The sequence below is a fragment of the Colobus angolensis genome, unplaced genomic scaffold, assembly GCF_000951035.1.
Source record: "Colobus angolensis palliatus isolate OR3802 unplaced genomic scaffold, Cang.pa_1.0 Scaffold115, whole genome shotgun sequence".
NCBI classification, from domain to species: Eukaryota; Metazoa; Chordata; class Mammalia; order Primates; family Cercopithecidae; genus Colobus; species Colobus angolensis.
In genome coordinates, this window is record NW_012112586.1 from 4,316,248 (window position 1) to 4,331,259 (window position 15,012).

The 15,012-nt window shown below is 47.4% G+C and overlaps 1 protein-coding gene across 1 annotated transcript in view; it reads left to right on the forward strand.

The window, feature by feature from the left end:
• Positions 1-15,012, forward strand: part of TMEM132D (transmembrane protein 132D) — an 838,093-nt gene that overhangs the window by 818,245 nt on the left and 4,836 nt on the right. The window contains exons 6-8 of the mRNA XM_011961236.1: positions 6,615-6,820; positions 9,277-9,550; positions 12,348-12,539. Of these exons, the coding sequence (XP_011816626.1) occupies positions 6,615-6,820; positions 9,277-9,550; positions 12,348-12,539 (672 nt within the window). The remainder of the gene's footprint in view (positions 1-6,614; positions 6,821-9,276; positions 9,551-12,347; positions 12,540-15,012) is intronic.

Sequence of the window (15,012 nt, forward strand, 5' to 3'; positions counted from 1 at the left end):
ACCCCTACTATGCCCCAATTCAGCAGGAAGCAGTTAGAGTGGTCATCGGTCAACCTCCCCAACAGCACTTGGGTTTTCCTGTTGAGAGCAGGGACTGAGAGACAGGACTAGCTGGATTTCCTAGGCCAACTAAGAATCCCTAAGCCTAGCTGGGAAGATGACCGCATCCATCTTTAAACACGGGGCTTGCAACTTAGCCCACACTCGACCAGTCAGATTGTAAAGAGAGCTCACTAAAATGCTAATTAGGCAAAAAGAGGAGGTAAAGAAATAGCCAATCATCTATTGCCTGAGAGCACACTGGGAGGGACAATGATCGGGATATAAACCCAGGCATTGGAGCCAGCAACGGCCACCCCTTTTGGGTCCCCTCTCTTTGTATGGGAGCTCTGTCTTCACTCTATTGAATCTTGCAACTGCAAAATAAATAAATAAGTAAAATAAAATAAAACTGTGTCCAGCATATCCTCCAGGGCGTCCATTTAAAACCATGTCCAGCGTGTCCTCCAGGGCGTCCATTTAAAACTTGCTTATCTCTTGGCCGAAAAGTGTGTGCTGTTCATTAACAGATATACCTGAGTTAGGGAAAGTTGTTTTCCAATAAATAGCCTAGTATAATGAGCTAAAGTTCTCCTCTGATTAATTAGCCCAGTGTGGCACTGGCTACAGGACACTGAGCTTCAATTTTCTTGTCTGGAAAATAGGGGTAAGGGTACCAATCTAATAGATATGTTGTGAGGATTAAGTGGAACAAGTTATCGACCCTCAGTACAGTACCTTGCATGTATCAAACAATGAATATTTGTCACTACTATTATTGTTACCACTATTATTAATGTTATCTTTGGGTTTTTTTTTTTCTTTTTTTTGAGGCATAGTTTCACTCTTGTTGCCCAGGCTGGAGTGCAATGACACGAGTCTTAGCTCACTGCAACCTCTGCCTACTAAGTTCAAGCGATTCTCCTGCCTTAGCCTCCCAAGTAGCTGGGATTACAGGTGCCGCCACCACAACTGGCTAATTTTTTTGTATTTTTAGTAGATACAGTGTTTCACCATGTTGGCCAGGCTGGTCACAAATTCCTGACCTCAGGTGATCCACATTTTTAATCCAAGATCGAGACTAAGTACAAAAGGGCACTACCTAACTTGGAAATTGGATGCAAGCATTCCCGTAGGATGTCTACTCCTGCCAAGTTTGAGGGGGAAAAAAAGACAGAAATTCAACATCCGTAGCTTTAGCTCTTGAAAAAAAAAAAAAAGGAAAGAGAGAAATATTAGAAGAACATAAATTTAACCAAGAATGTTGGTGATATTTAAATAAGATTTAAATTCATACAGCATTTAAACAGAAAAGAAGGAAATGGCATTAAATTCACATAAGTGCTGGATTACGCACACTAGAGCCAGAAATATTAACTGTATCCCCATAACGGAACAGTGCGACTGGCTGGAAATGGATTATGAAAGAAGTTCAAGAATTTTAATAGATCATCCCTTCAAACCTTCAGCATTGTAAAGTGGTAGTTAATAAATTATTTGACATGTACAGTTAGTCATATTTTAACAAGAAGTAATGAACAGGTCTTGCCAGCTCACCTAGACCGTTAAATTTCTCCAGTTCATCTCCCAGAGGGGGAGTTTGGAATGTCTAGCAATCTAATACAATGAACAGAGCTCTGAAGGAAGGATGGATGTCAGAATATGCTGGAAGAAGTTCTGCTCCATCCAGGTGTTGCAGGAACACATCTCAGGTTGTCTCTCCAGAGCAGGATGGAGTTGGGGCCAGGTCCACTCATGGGGGACTCAGCTTGTGTCTTCCTAAGCTCACCTAGGCTCAGGAACCTGGGTCCCCAGAGCCTAGGTGAGCTTAGGTGATGTCCCCAGAGCCCAGGTGAGGATAAGTAATCCCCAGAGCCCAGGTGAGCATAGGTAAGGTCTCCAGAGACCAGCCTGATGGAAAATCATAGCGGCATCTTCAGTTGTGTTCATTAGACAATGACATTCTATTTTTGCCTAGGAGACGCACAGGAATTTTCTTCCCTCTCAGAAAACAATGTGCTCTTTCTGAGTTATCTTGGAAACACACGGCTCCCTCCCTTTCTGTTTTCTCCACTTTTGGGTGGAGACATGACTCGAGAGAAACATTTCTCTATTAGAAGAGTGGTGAGATAGACCATAAATAAAGCTGGTCAACTCTGGAGTCAAAAAGACACTGGGGGGTAGGAAGGACTGGAACCCTCAGCACCACTCTGCCCCATCAGGGCCAAGTCAGATTGGAGGCTCCATTTCACCAGTGTCTGAATTCTCAAGCGATGCTAGAAATCTAAATTTCTAAGGTGAAATCATAAAAGTTTTGAATGTTGACTCAATTTTCTCCATTCTGCAACCCATTTTATTGACTTTTTTTTTTTTTCTTTTTGAGACAGGGTCTCACTCTGTCACCCAGGCTGGAGTGCAATGGCACCATCTTGGCTCACTGCAGCTTCCACCTCCTGGGTTAAAGCAATTCTTCTGCCTCAGCCTTCCAAGTAGCTAGGACTACAGGTGCATGCCACCATGCCTGGCTAATTTTTTAAATATTTTTAGTAAAGATGGGGTTTTGCCATGTTGGCCAGGCTGGTCTCAAACTCCCGACCTCAGGTGATCCTTCCTCTTCGGCCTCCCAAAGTGCTGGGATTATAGGTGTGAGCCTGCACCCAGCCCTTTGCTTTCTTTTGAGAAGTCAGCTCACCTATGAGGATTCAGTCTGAGTTAGAAATGGAAGACCTGAGAGAGAACAAGCCTCCAATTAAAGACACCCTGGCCCCTGAAGCAAGGAGAACTGTGGCCAGGCCACAGATGATTAGCCACCGGAGCTCGTGCCATTCAGCTTCTTAATCAGATTTAAGGACTTTTGCTGGTGGCAGATACTGAAGACACAAGCAGCTCCTACTCATAACCAGACCTGGGCCCACATTTCTCCTCAGCGCCATCAGTCACCCCGGAGACTGAAGCTCATAGCGGCTGCTCTCATGCATTGACTGACTTCCTCATCGTGCAGGTGAAAGAGCCCTGCATTGGAAATGCTCTTTACAATGTTTGAACAACCAAGTAATTTCTGCTGTGCTTTTCCTCACAGCCCTTTAAGTGCTAAAAGGAGGTCTTTATCCTCTAAAATGGCAGAATGCAAGAGAGCCCTCCCGTGAGCCGGAGGCCACAGGCGCCCGCTTGGGCTGGATCTGGTCTACGCCCCTTCCCTGCCCTCCGTGTCCTGGGGAAAGGTTACGTGGTATCTCCGGGCTCTGGCTCCTCACCCGTGAAATGAGGACAGTAACAGTGCCTGCTGGGGTGGCTGTGAGCGCTAGGTGAGATGAGCAGGAAGCGTGTTCAACCTCCAGCCCTGACACATTTTAGAGGCTCAACAAGCAGGGGTCCTAGCCCCTCACGTCCCCCTCTAAGCTTAACCAGCAAGGCCCCAGTCAGGGAGGACGCCCTGGTCAGGGAGGACGCCCCCGGTCAGGGAGGATTATCCGGGGCTCTGGGGTGTGTCCTCCACTCCCTCCTGGAATTAGTTTTCTGCAGCTGTGATAACAAATCATCACACCACAAACCTAGCAGCTTTGTGAGACGATGGACACCCATGTATTCTCTTCCAGTTCTGAAGGTCGAAAGTCTGAAATCAGCTTCACTGGGCCGACATCAAGGTGTTGGTAGGGCTGCCCTCCCTCGGGAGGTTCTAGTGGGGAACATGCTTCCTCGCATTTTCCAGCCCCCAGAGCTGCCTCCTTCCTTCCCTGGCCTCTGCCTCCATCTTCCAGCGTCTTATTTCTGTGGTCACAGGACCTGCTTCTCCCGCTGCAGTCAAATCTCTCCCTGCCTCCCTCTTATAAGCACAGTCAACTCCACTTAGGGCCCACCCAAGTCATCTAGGATGCTCTCCCTATCTCAAGACCTTTAATTTAAATACCGGTAACAGCCAAGACATGGAAACAACCTAAGTGTCTCTCAGTGAATGAATGGAAAAAGCAAATGTGGTGTCTATACACGGTGGAATACTATTCAGCCTTAAAATAGAAGAAAATCTTAGCATTTGCAACAACGTGGATGAACCTGGAGGACATGATGCTAAGTGAACTAGAACAGACACAGAAGGGCAGATCCTGCATGATATTGCTTATATGTGGGGAAAAGCCCAACTCATAGAAACAGAGTTGAATGGGGGTTTCCAGGAGCTGGGAAGTGGGGGAAATGGAGAGAGGTTGGTCAAAGGACAGAAAGTTTCAGTTATGCTGGTGAATACATGATGGGGTCCTAATGTATAGCATGACTACTCTAGTTAATAATACCATATGGTAGACTTAGGATTTGCAAAGGCAGTGGGTCTTCCATGTTCTCACACTTACACACTATTGATGGGAATATAACATAGTATGGAAAATTAATTACGGAACACAGTATAGAGAATTCTCAGGGAACTAAAATTCTCTACAGCAATCCCACTACCAGTATATACCCAAAGGAAAAAAGATCAGTACATTGAGAAAACACCTGCACTCATAATTTAGACACACACTACATTTTCATAACATTTATATACAATGTACATAAATATATAATTCACATTTATATACAATGTATATAATACTATATAAACACTATATATTGTATATATAATACAGTAATTTTGTATATAATACAATTTTGTATTACACATTATATATGTTGTGTATTATATTGTGTATATATAATACAATAAATATGCAATATACTATATATACAACATATAAATATACAATATATTTATATGGAATAAAATATTTTTCAGTTATAAAGAAGAATGAAGTCACCTCTTTTGCAGCAACATGAATGGAACTAGAGGTCATTATTTTAAGTGAATCAACTCAAAAGCAGAAAGTCAAATACCACATGTTCTCACTTATAAGTGGGAGCTAAATACAGTGGACACATGGACAAAGAGCGCGGAATAATAGACACTGGATGTTCAGAAGGGCTGGAGGTTAGGAGGGGTTGAGGAATGAGAAATTACTTAACGGGTACAGTGTACATTATTTGGGTGATGTTTACACTAGAAGCCTGGATTTCACCACTGTGCAATATATCCATGTGACAAAACTCCACGTGTGCCCCCTAAATATATAGAAATTTTAAGAAATATCTTACACACACACACACACACACACACACACACACACGTGACTATGTGAGGTGATGGATATGTGAGCTAACATGATTTGTAATTATTTCACAGTATACATGTGTATCAGAACATCATGTGGTACACCCTAGATTGATGCAGTTTTGTCTGCCAAGTACTTATTTGCCAATAAAGCTGGGAGGGGAAAAGATCCTTAATTTGGTCACACCCACAAAGTCGCTTTTGACGAGTAAGATAACGTTTACAGATTCCAAGGATGAGGATGTGGATATCTTTGGGAGCTATGATTTAGGCTCCCCCACTCCCCCAAAGACATGTCCCAATTCTTGTTTAGGATGAAAACTAAAGGACTCATTGCCTTCCCCCAGGAAAGCTAGGAGACAAAAGACAAGAGAACAAAGTCCTTCCATTGAACTTGGTTCTTCCCATCAGCGCTGGCATGGAGGAGCCATCCTGCACCGGGCAGAAGTTGAGAGCCTGGGCTCTGGGGCCAGACTCCCAGGGCTGAATCCTGGCTCTGCCCTTCCTGGTAGAGGAACATAGGCAGGCTCCCCTGCTCCCGGCCTCCTCATCTGGAATGTGAGAATGACAGTGGTGCCGAGCGCTGTGGTTGTTCTGAGGATGAAACGAATCCACGTTTGGATTCCCTGAAAAGCGGAACCTGTGATGTGCCCTTCAGAGTAGGTGGTTTATGTGGGGAATGATCTCTGGATGCAGAATGAGGGAATGAGCAGCAAGACAGGACACATTTCGGAAAACCAGCAGGAGGTGCATCACTGAGCTAGCGCGCGTGGTGAGCAACTCTGGTGGAATCCCATGGAGCCCCTCTAGGGAACTCTGCAGGACGGGCCTCAGAATCCACCCCGTGCCTGTGGGGGAAAGTGGTCTGCACATGCGCTGTTGAGGACGTTCTCAGGATACACCCGCGTGGGAGTGAAGAGAGTAGGAGCGGAAGAGGAGGGGCCAAGCAAGGTCGGCTTCCGGTGCAGCACAGGCAGCTCCCTGAGCAGCTCTTAAGAAGGAACTGTGCTGTGTGTGGGTCCCTCCTTGAGGCAAACAGCCTGGGCTTCTCACCCCACCAGGTAGTCACTGGGCAGAGAAGCGGGGCAAGCAGGACATAACTCCCAGGTAACTCTGAGGGACACAGCTCCACTCACCTAAGGGCAGTCTGCTATGGAAGATGTGGCAGGAGCTGTCGGCAACACACACGCAGCCCCTGGGGAGGAGTCCACCAACCTAGCCACAGTGACCCCAGGAAGCCTGGGTACTCAGAGAGCACCTATCATAACAGCGTCTGCTATACTCAAAAGCAACAGCCAATATCTGCTTCATACCAGGACCTCCTCCCCATAGGAAGTGACCTCTACCAGCCAGGGTGCTTCCCTTTCCTCCTCCTTGGGCCATGCAATGGGATGAAAGCTCACCTTCCCCTCCCCTTTTCTCTCTCACCTCGTCACAGGTTTCTGACAGATGTGACTACGTCTTTGTCAATGGGAAGGAAATGAAAGGCAAGGTGAACGTGATGGTGAACTTCACCTACCAGCACCTGAGCAGCCCCCTGGAGATGACGGTGTGGGTGCCCCGACTTCCGCTGCAGATAGAGGTCTCAGACACCGAGCTCAATCAGATCAAGGGCTGGCGAGTGCCCATCGTCTCCAGCAGGAGGTGGGTGTGCCCCTCAAACTCCATGACAGACTAAGAAGGAAGCGTACAGGGTGGCAAATTCGGGCATGATTGGGTCTGAGGATGCATGTGGTACCCTAAGGACCAAGTCTCCCTCTACCACTCAGCTTTGATTTGCTCTGTGTTGGCTTCATTCCCTATCAGTGTTTTTTGGGAGGTTCCAGGCTTTCATCCTCTCTTCTCTGCAACTCCAGCAGGAAGTGCCTTCTCTCCTTCCCACTAGTTCCAGCAAAGTCCTGGATTTAAGTCCTATCCTCACTGGGATTTTGTGGCCTCCCTTATCTAGTTACTGTAGCCAAGGCCCTGGAACACACTGAATGGCTGGACTCCCCCAGCTAGAGCCAGAGGAGCTAGACGAAGAGGTGCACCAAGGCTGAATTAATGGACAAATTCTAGGAGGAGGGAAAATTGATGCTGGAAAGAAGAAGGCAGCAGATGTTCCCTGGAAGGACATCTGACAGGGTCAGCCTGACCTGAGCTGCCTCTCTGTGCTCCAGTCCAGAAGCTCTGAGCTCTCTGCCTTGGTGAAATGAGATCTGAGGCTTGTCCACTGAGTGTCTGATACATTACTCCAATGGTGCTTGATAGAGCCCCAGGAGTCTCTACCATCTACCATTGGGAACCACGTGCGTACCATGTAAAGACAGTGGTAGGAGCTCAGGCTCTTCACTCACAGACTTTGTCATCTCAGAGAAACCGTGTATAAGAATTCAGGTATAAGGACATGTTGATTGCTATAAGTATATGCATTCTGAGACAAGGAAATATGCCTGGAGTCTGTGTACTCGGCAGGGGGTGGAGAGTTGGTGCTCATCTGAGGGATAACTGATATTCCCTCCCTTGCAAGCTCATTCCTTTGGTCCATGACCCCTGGGAGAGGGGATGCGATGATTCTTTCTCAGTCGCTGGGGTTTCTGGTGTTGAGTTGAGGGCGTGGATTAGAGGGTGACCGTTGGTGCTGCAGAGGGAAGAAACTATAGGGAAAGATTCACCAGAGACCTGGTTGAGTCTCACCTCGGCATATCCCACACACTGTCACAGCTGCCTGGTTCAGACACGGCAGTGGAGTGAGTGTGAGAGGGAACAGCTGCTGTTCTGATGGAGACCGAGACGGTGCCATCAAAGGGCCAACTGCACAGAAGGGACCAGATGTTGAGGGAGCAGCCGACATCTGTCTCCTTCCAAGCATCCTGGCCTTCTCTGCCTTTCTTATCACATTTGACCTCACCTTGAGTTACATATTCACCCGCTTTGTGTGCTGGGTTACAGAACCACACCATTCATCCCTGGCCTTGTTGTGTTAGCTATATCCATTCTGTCTAACATAGTGGCTTATCCCAAAGCTTAGTGGTTTAAAAATTATCCCCAATGTTAATGTGGCTTACAAGAACAACATGCCGGCCAGGCATGTTGACTCACACCTGTAAGTTCCAGTGCTTTGGGAGGCCGAGGCAGGCAGATGGCTCAAGCCCAGAAGTTTGAGACCAGCCTGGGCAACATAGCGAGACCACATCTCTACACAAAATTTTAAAAAGTAGCCGGGCATGGTGGCTTGCACCATAGTCCAAGCTATTCAGGAGGCTGGAGTGGAAGGATTTCTTGAGTCCAGGAGTTCAAGGCTGCAGTGAGCTGAAATTGCACCACTGCACTCCAGCCTGAATGACAGAGCAAGACACTATCTCAAAAAGAGAAAGAACAACATGTATTATCGAACAGTTTCCGTGGATCTAGAATCCAGGCATGGCTGAGCTGGGTCTTCTGAGCAGGGGCTCTTACAGGCTGCAGCCCAGGTGTCAGTGGGGCTAGGGTCCAGTCTCAAGGCTCACGTAGGGAAGGATCTACGTGCTTGGGGCTGGGGTCCCGTCTCAAGGCTCACGTGGGGAAGGATCTACATGCAGGCTCACTCGCGCCAGTGCTGGCTGGTCTCAGTTCCTCGCTGGTGCTGGCCAGAGTTCACTCTCAGTTTCTAGCTGGCTGGAAATCTCTACAGCTTGGCTCACAGCCTGCAGCTCACTTCATTCGAGTGAGCAAGTGCAAAGAACCAAGGAAAGAAAGTACAAGCAAGACAGAAGTCACCGGCTTTTCAAGTCTAGCCAAGAAAGTGACCATCCAATCACTTTCGCCCTAACTTTTTCACTGGACGAAAGAAACTAGATCCAGCCCACACTCAAGGGGAGAGGTTTACACAAAGTAGACACCGGGAGGTGGGGGGGCCACTGGGAACACCTTACATTCTGCTGGCTGCACCGGCCTTGCCGATGGGACTGGTCACACCAGAGCAGTGGTTAGTATGTCAGGTTCACCTCTGCATGTCTGGATGTAAACTCCTTGAAGTCTCATGGCCTCCTTATCTCTGCAGCCCCCACTAGGCTCCACACACAGCCCCTTACAGAGAACCAACAAGTAACTGTCTGCAAACTGCACTGCCTCTTTCACAGGCCTGCCGGGGACAGTGAGGAAGAGGAGGATGATGAGCGGAGGGGCCGCGGCTGCACCCTGCAGTACCAGCACGCCATGGTGCGGGTCCTGACACAGTTTGTGGCTGAGGCGGCCGGCCCTGGGGGACACCTGGCCCACCTGCTGGGCTCAGACTGGCAAGTGGACATCACAGAGCTGATAAATGACTTCATGCAGGTGGAGGAGCCCAGGATCGCCAAGCTGCAAGGTGGACAGATCCTGATAGGACAGGAACTTGGGATGACCACCATTCAGGTAAAAAAAAAAAAAAAAAAAAAAATCCCCAAAGCAAGATCTCTGTCTTCCCACCTCTGCTCCGCCCAGAGGAGAAACCAGCTGTTTGTCATTGCTAGGAATGGTATCTATTTTTAGAATGGCTAAATTCAAAGAAATTGTCAAGTAAACAATACAAGTGATGTTGGCTGGGTGCAGTGGCTCACACTCGTAATCCCAGCACTTTGGGAGGCCGAGGTGGGCAGATCACCTGAGCTCAGTAGTTTGAGATTAGCCTGGATGACATGGCAAAACCCCATCTCTACCAAAAAAACAAAAATTTACCCGAGTGTGGTGGTGCGCACCTGTGGTCCCAGCTCCTGGAGGCTGAGGTGGGAGGATCTCTTGGGCCTGGGAAGCAGAGGTTGCAGTAAGCTGAGATCGTGCCACTGCACTTCAACCTGGGTGATGAAACGAGACCCCATCTCAAACGAAACCACCATACAAGTCATGTAATGATGTGACAAGAATCTCGAAATTCCTCACATATTACTTATAGGTGAGAAACTCTGGGCTGACTCCCATGGTGGGTCATGCTTGAAACACACTATTCTGCCCAAGCCATGGTAGGCGTTACTATCTTGGTAAACAAGCTTTTGAGGTGAGCTCATGTGATCTGAATCACAGGCACGGCCAGCAACTTCCTGCTGAGCCACTTTCCGCCGCCGAGCATGGTCACCTAAACCTTCCCATGGCTTCAGGATATTGTGGCCGCCTCTGCCGAGTCACAACCGGCAGCCTGATGAGAACCTGAACAACTCAGACATGTGCTGAAGGAAGGAACGAAGTTATTATGCCTCCGTTTGTCTCGTGGGCCCCTTCTGCTGGGGAGCGGGTGATGGAGAGGACCAGCTGCAACACTCGGGTTTTGAAACAAACGCTTTTACAAAACAGTGTTCTGGGAGGCTCGTAAGGGTTTGGTCATTTACCTCCCAGCTGTGAACAAACCAGGAGTTTGTTTTCTTTCCGTATACATGTAAGGGGTGCAAGTGCAGTTTTGTTACCTGGACATATTGCGTGTCTGCCTTGTTAGCGTAGCCATCACCCAAATAGTGTACGTCGCAGCCAAAGGAAAAGTGTATTCCCCCGCAGCTGCCCCCTCTGCAGGCAACGCGATTGTCTTATCAGGCAATCTGTGAGGCTTCTAAAACAGCTGTGCATGAGGAATCATCATAACTGCGACTAGATTGGATCGTGGAAGATTTAAAACATATCCATTCTAGAAAATTGGCTGGTATATCTAAAACTTCATTTTATCCAAGGAGGAAAATCAGTGGGTTTGGTCTGTAGACCAGGAGTCACACACTCCAATGATCTCTAAAAGCTGAGAAGCTACCGTCAGTGAGGAGAGTAGGCTGGCTGTGTGCTGAAAGACAGCAGCTGATTTCCCTCTGAGTGTTAGAGAGACAACAGGGAGTAGTGGGGCCTGTGGAAAAGGGGCAAGCTCTTACAGCCAAAAGCTGCCAAGAAGAAATGCAAGTCCACTGCGGCCATATGTTCCAATTTTCTAGAAAAGCTGGAAGTCTATGTTTTTATATGAGATCTTCCAGCTCTCTAAATGATGATCATTAATTCTACCTTAAAATATGACTTATGTCAGACAAAACATATCTGCCTCATAGATGAGAGCTTGCAACCTCCACAATTGACTAAGAAGTTGAAGGACCTGAATCCCTATCATAAATCTATAGGCTAAACTGAAACTGCTGTCTTGACATACATCATAAATATCACCAAAAACTTGAAAAGAGAAAGAGGTTGAGAAAGCAGGAGAACAGAGAATGAAGCCCTTCCCTTCCAGAAGGTTGAGTTACACGGGGCCGCGAGGCGTCCAAGACAGCTCTTTATTGTTGGGGCGAAGCATGAGAGGGGGAAGAGGTGATTCCACAGACGTTCCTCAAAAGCAGGATTAATCCCAGCACTTTGGGAGGCCAAGGTGGGTGGATCACGAAGTCAGGAGATCGAGACCATCCTGGCTAACATGGTGAAACCCCGTCTCTACTAAAAATACAAGAAAAAAAAAAGCAGGATTTCCTGTCCAGGGTCTAAATTGCACATAAGCCTCATTTTCCAGGTCATTCGAGGTGTCCACAGGAGAAATGAGGCTTTGGGTTGTTGGCGTCAGGCATAGACACTTAGAACCTACGTTTATCAGAATGTGCCCGACGATATTCCACATCATCAGGCATCATACGCTTGTTTCCCAAAGTGTACAGCGTGGCCTCCAGTGACACACATGATTGAGATGGACCAGCAGGATCCACCTTCCAGTTGCACATTGGTTTTCATGTACAAGAGAGAAAGCCGTCAATATGTAACCAGTACACTCAACCCATTGTTCGCTGGTGATAGAAAGGCTTTTGAAAAAACAAATTTTAGTAAAATAAATACTTTTAAACAAAATACACACTAAAGAGTAGAGAGACGATCTGTGATGTAGAAGAATCATAAAGTTAATAGTCGAATGAAAATGTCAGTTCCTTCTGTCCACGATGGAGCATGGTAGGAAATGGAGCCGATGTGTGGGGTGTGGGGAGGGGCCAAGCCCTACCTGCCCACTATGTGACACCACCTTGCTTTACGCAAAAAAATGCATTCCATTTTCTCAAGCAAAATATATGATTTAGAAGGTGGTGTGAGTGGGAAAGACCTGTTCTCATACTTTCTGGCTCACACATGGCCCTGTCGCTGCCTGAACACCTGGCACTTCCTCCTGCAACTGGAGGCAGTGCCTGGACCACAGAAAGCCTTTCCTTGTCATGTCGCTTCTGCCCTCCAGATCCTGTCTCCTCTGTCAGACACCATCCTCGCTGAAAAGACCATCACCGTGCTGGACGAGAAGGTGACCATCACAGACCTCGGGGTGCAGCTGGTGACAGGGCTGTCACTCTCCTTGCAGCTCAGCCCAGGAAGCAACAGAGCCATCTTTGCCACTGCAGTGGCTCAGGAGCTTCTGCAGAGGCCAAAACAGGTATGGAGGAGGGCTTGAGACACACTTCAGCAGGGGTCCCACACCAAGTGGGTCACACACCAGGCAGGCACCATGGCAGGCAGGCGGCACAATAGAGTGGGATCACATATCGGGTGTTTCTCCATCTGCAAAGGGCTCTTATGAAGCAGGTGACTGCTCTGCCTCATGTTTCCCAGCTCCCTCATGCAGAGATGAAAAAAATAAATACAAATATACATCAGTATTGCAACATGTAAAAATGAGAAGCCACTAAGGGGCAGGAGCCCTGGAGGAAAGGCCCGCCCCTCATCCACCAGAGTGCAGGTGCATGCAAGTGGTCACCTGTGTTCCCCACATCCTTCCTGCTTCCATGAGGGCATGAGGGCACATGCAGGCTCAGAGCAGGTGCACAGCCTGCTGCCAAGGTCCTGATGGAGCAGAGCGTGACAGACCTGCTGAGTGGGGAGCCCATGGCGGGAGATCGCTTCCAGACCATTCATTGTTCAGCTCAAGGCAGAAACAGAGAATTCATGGGGATGTCAGTCACAATTTTCTTTTACTTTATTTGGAACCAGTGTGAGCTAATAGAGTGTGTTGTGTGTTTCTGTGTGTTGTATGTGTGTATTGCATGTGCCTATGTATGTGTGTTGTATGTGTGCATATGTATACATGTGTGTGTATGTGTTGTGTACATTGTTGTTTTTGCTTTGTGTGTCTATGTGTATGCATGTGTGTGTCTTGTGTCCATATTTTGTGTTGCTTGTTTTGTGTTGTGTGTGTTGCACGTATGCTTATGTTATACAGGCACCTGTATGTATGTATATGTGTGTTGTGAATGTATTGTGTTTATGTATGCATTGCATGTGTCTATGTATATGTCGTGTGTATGTATGCATATGTATATGTATGTGCTGTGGGTCTGTGTCATGTATGTATGTTTTTGCTTTATGCGTGTGTGTATATGCATGTGTGTCTTGTGTATTTTGTGTTGTATGTTTGTGTTGTACAGGCACCTGTGTGCATGTATATGTGTATGTGTGTTGTGAATGTATTGTATGTTGTGTGTATGTGTGTGGTGCATGTGTTTGTATGTGGATATACTGGCTTACAAAGGGGACTGTTATAGGGGACCTTTGAAAGTAGTATGTTCTCCCTCATTAGAGGTAGAGAAACATTATTTCTTAGAACATAGGAATTTGGGTGAAGCTCACTTAACAACAAAACATGGTGGTTGCAGGTCATTAGTTCTTTGTGCCCCATGAAAAGGGATCATCTTCATGTGGGCAGCTGGAATCCCTCCAGCCCAAATGAGATATTATTCTCACTGCTTCCCTTCGGGATCCGGAGCCTTTTCTGCACTCTTCGTCAGCAGGATGAGGTACCAGGCCTGCCCTGCCTTCGTGCACCAGCAGCGGCTGTGACCACGTTCAGAGGAGGCAGGAGTGCTACACTGGACTTGCCAAGAGGCACAAAGAGCGTTCCCACTTTCCCAGCCTGCACCTGTCATGTAATGCTCCCCTTTCAGGCATGAGCTAATCTCCTAGTCCTTATACTACAGTCTTTGTTTGCAGAGTTTGGATTAGAAAACACTTGAAAGTGGATGATCCCAATAACAGAATTGAATTTTTAGGCAAAGCAAACCTCCTTTTCTCAAGGAAGAATGCCAGCCGAGAGGCAAGTTACAGATGGCAATGAAGAAATAACCTGAGGCTTTTCTCTGTCTTTGTGGGTGATAACATCAGCTGACCACCAGCTAGGCGTTAAGGAAGGGATAGATGCAGCTAGGAGAAGGCCAGAAGGCTAATCCGTTCCTGACATGCAGAGCTAAACATGCTACCCTGAGATTTGCTCCATAGCTGGTTTGCAGGGCTCTCACTCCCTGCCTGCAACTTGGCTCTGACCGTGGTAGTTTCAAGAAGTCCCTTGTGCATTTGAATGCTCTGCTCAGATTTCATGGCAGATTGAGAGAACCTGGTAAGTCAGTGTCATGTCCAGTAGCTTTCGCACTGTGCCTTGGCAAGGTTCTCCGAGGGAGAACCTTGGAGAACTTAGCAGGGAGTCCAAGCCAATGTCTAACAGCGTGAGTATTTCTTGGCTGAGCTGAAGGAAGGAGCAGAGGCCACCAGCCACATCTGAGGAGCCTTTCTTCTTACTTCCAAAGACTAAATAACAACTGTGTAAAATTACTTCTGTCACGGTCAGGGGCCAGTGGGTTGTAAGAGAAAAAAGTCCACCCAAGCAAAAGCTTAAATAACACAGGATGTGTTACGAGGATTGGAGGGATCTCACAGAACCCAGTTGCAAGACCTTGGGGGAAAGGGAAGGTCCACCGTCTCATGCTCTCTCTGTCTCATGCTCTGTCTCATTCTCTCTCTCTCTCTCTGTCTCATTCTCATTCTCTCTGTCTCATTCTTTCTGTGTCTCATTCTGTCTCATTCTCTCTGTCTCATTCTCTCTCTCTCTCTCTCTCTCTCTCTCTCTCTCTCTCTCTCTC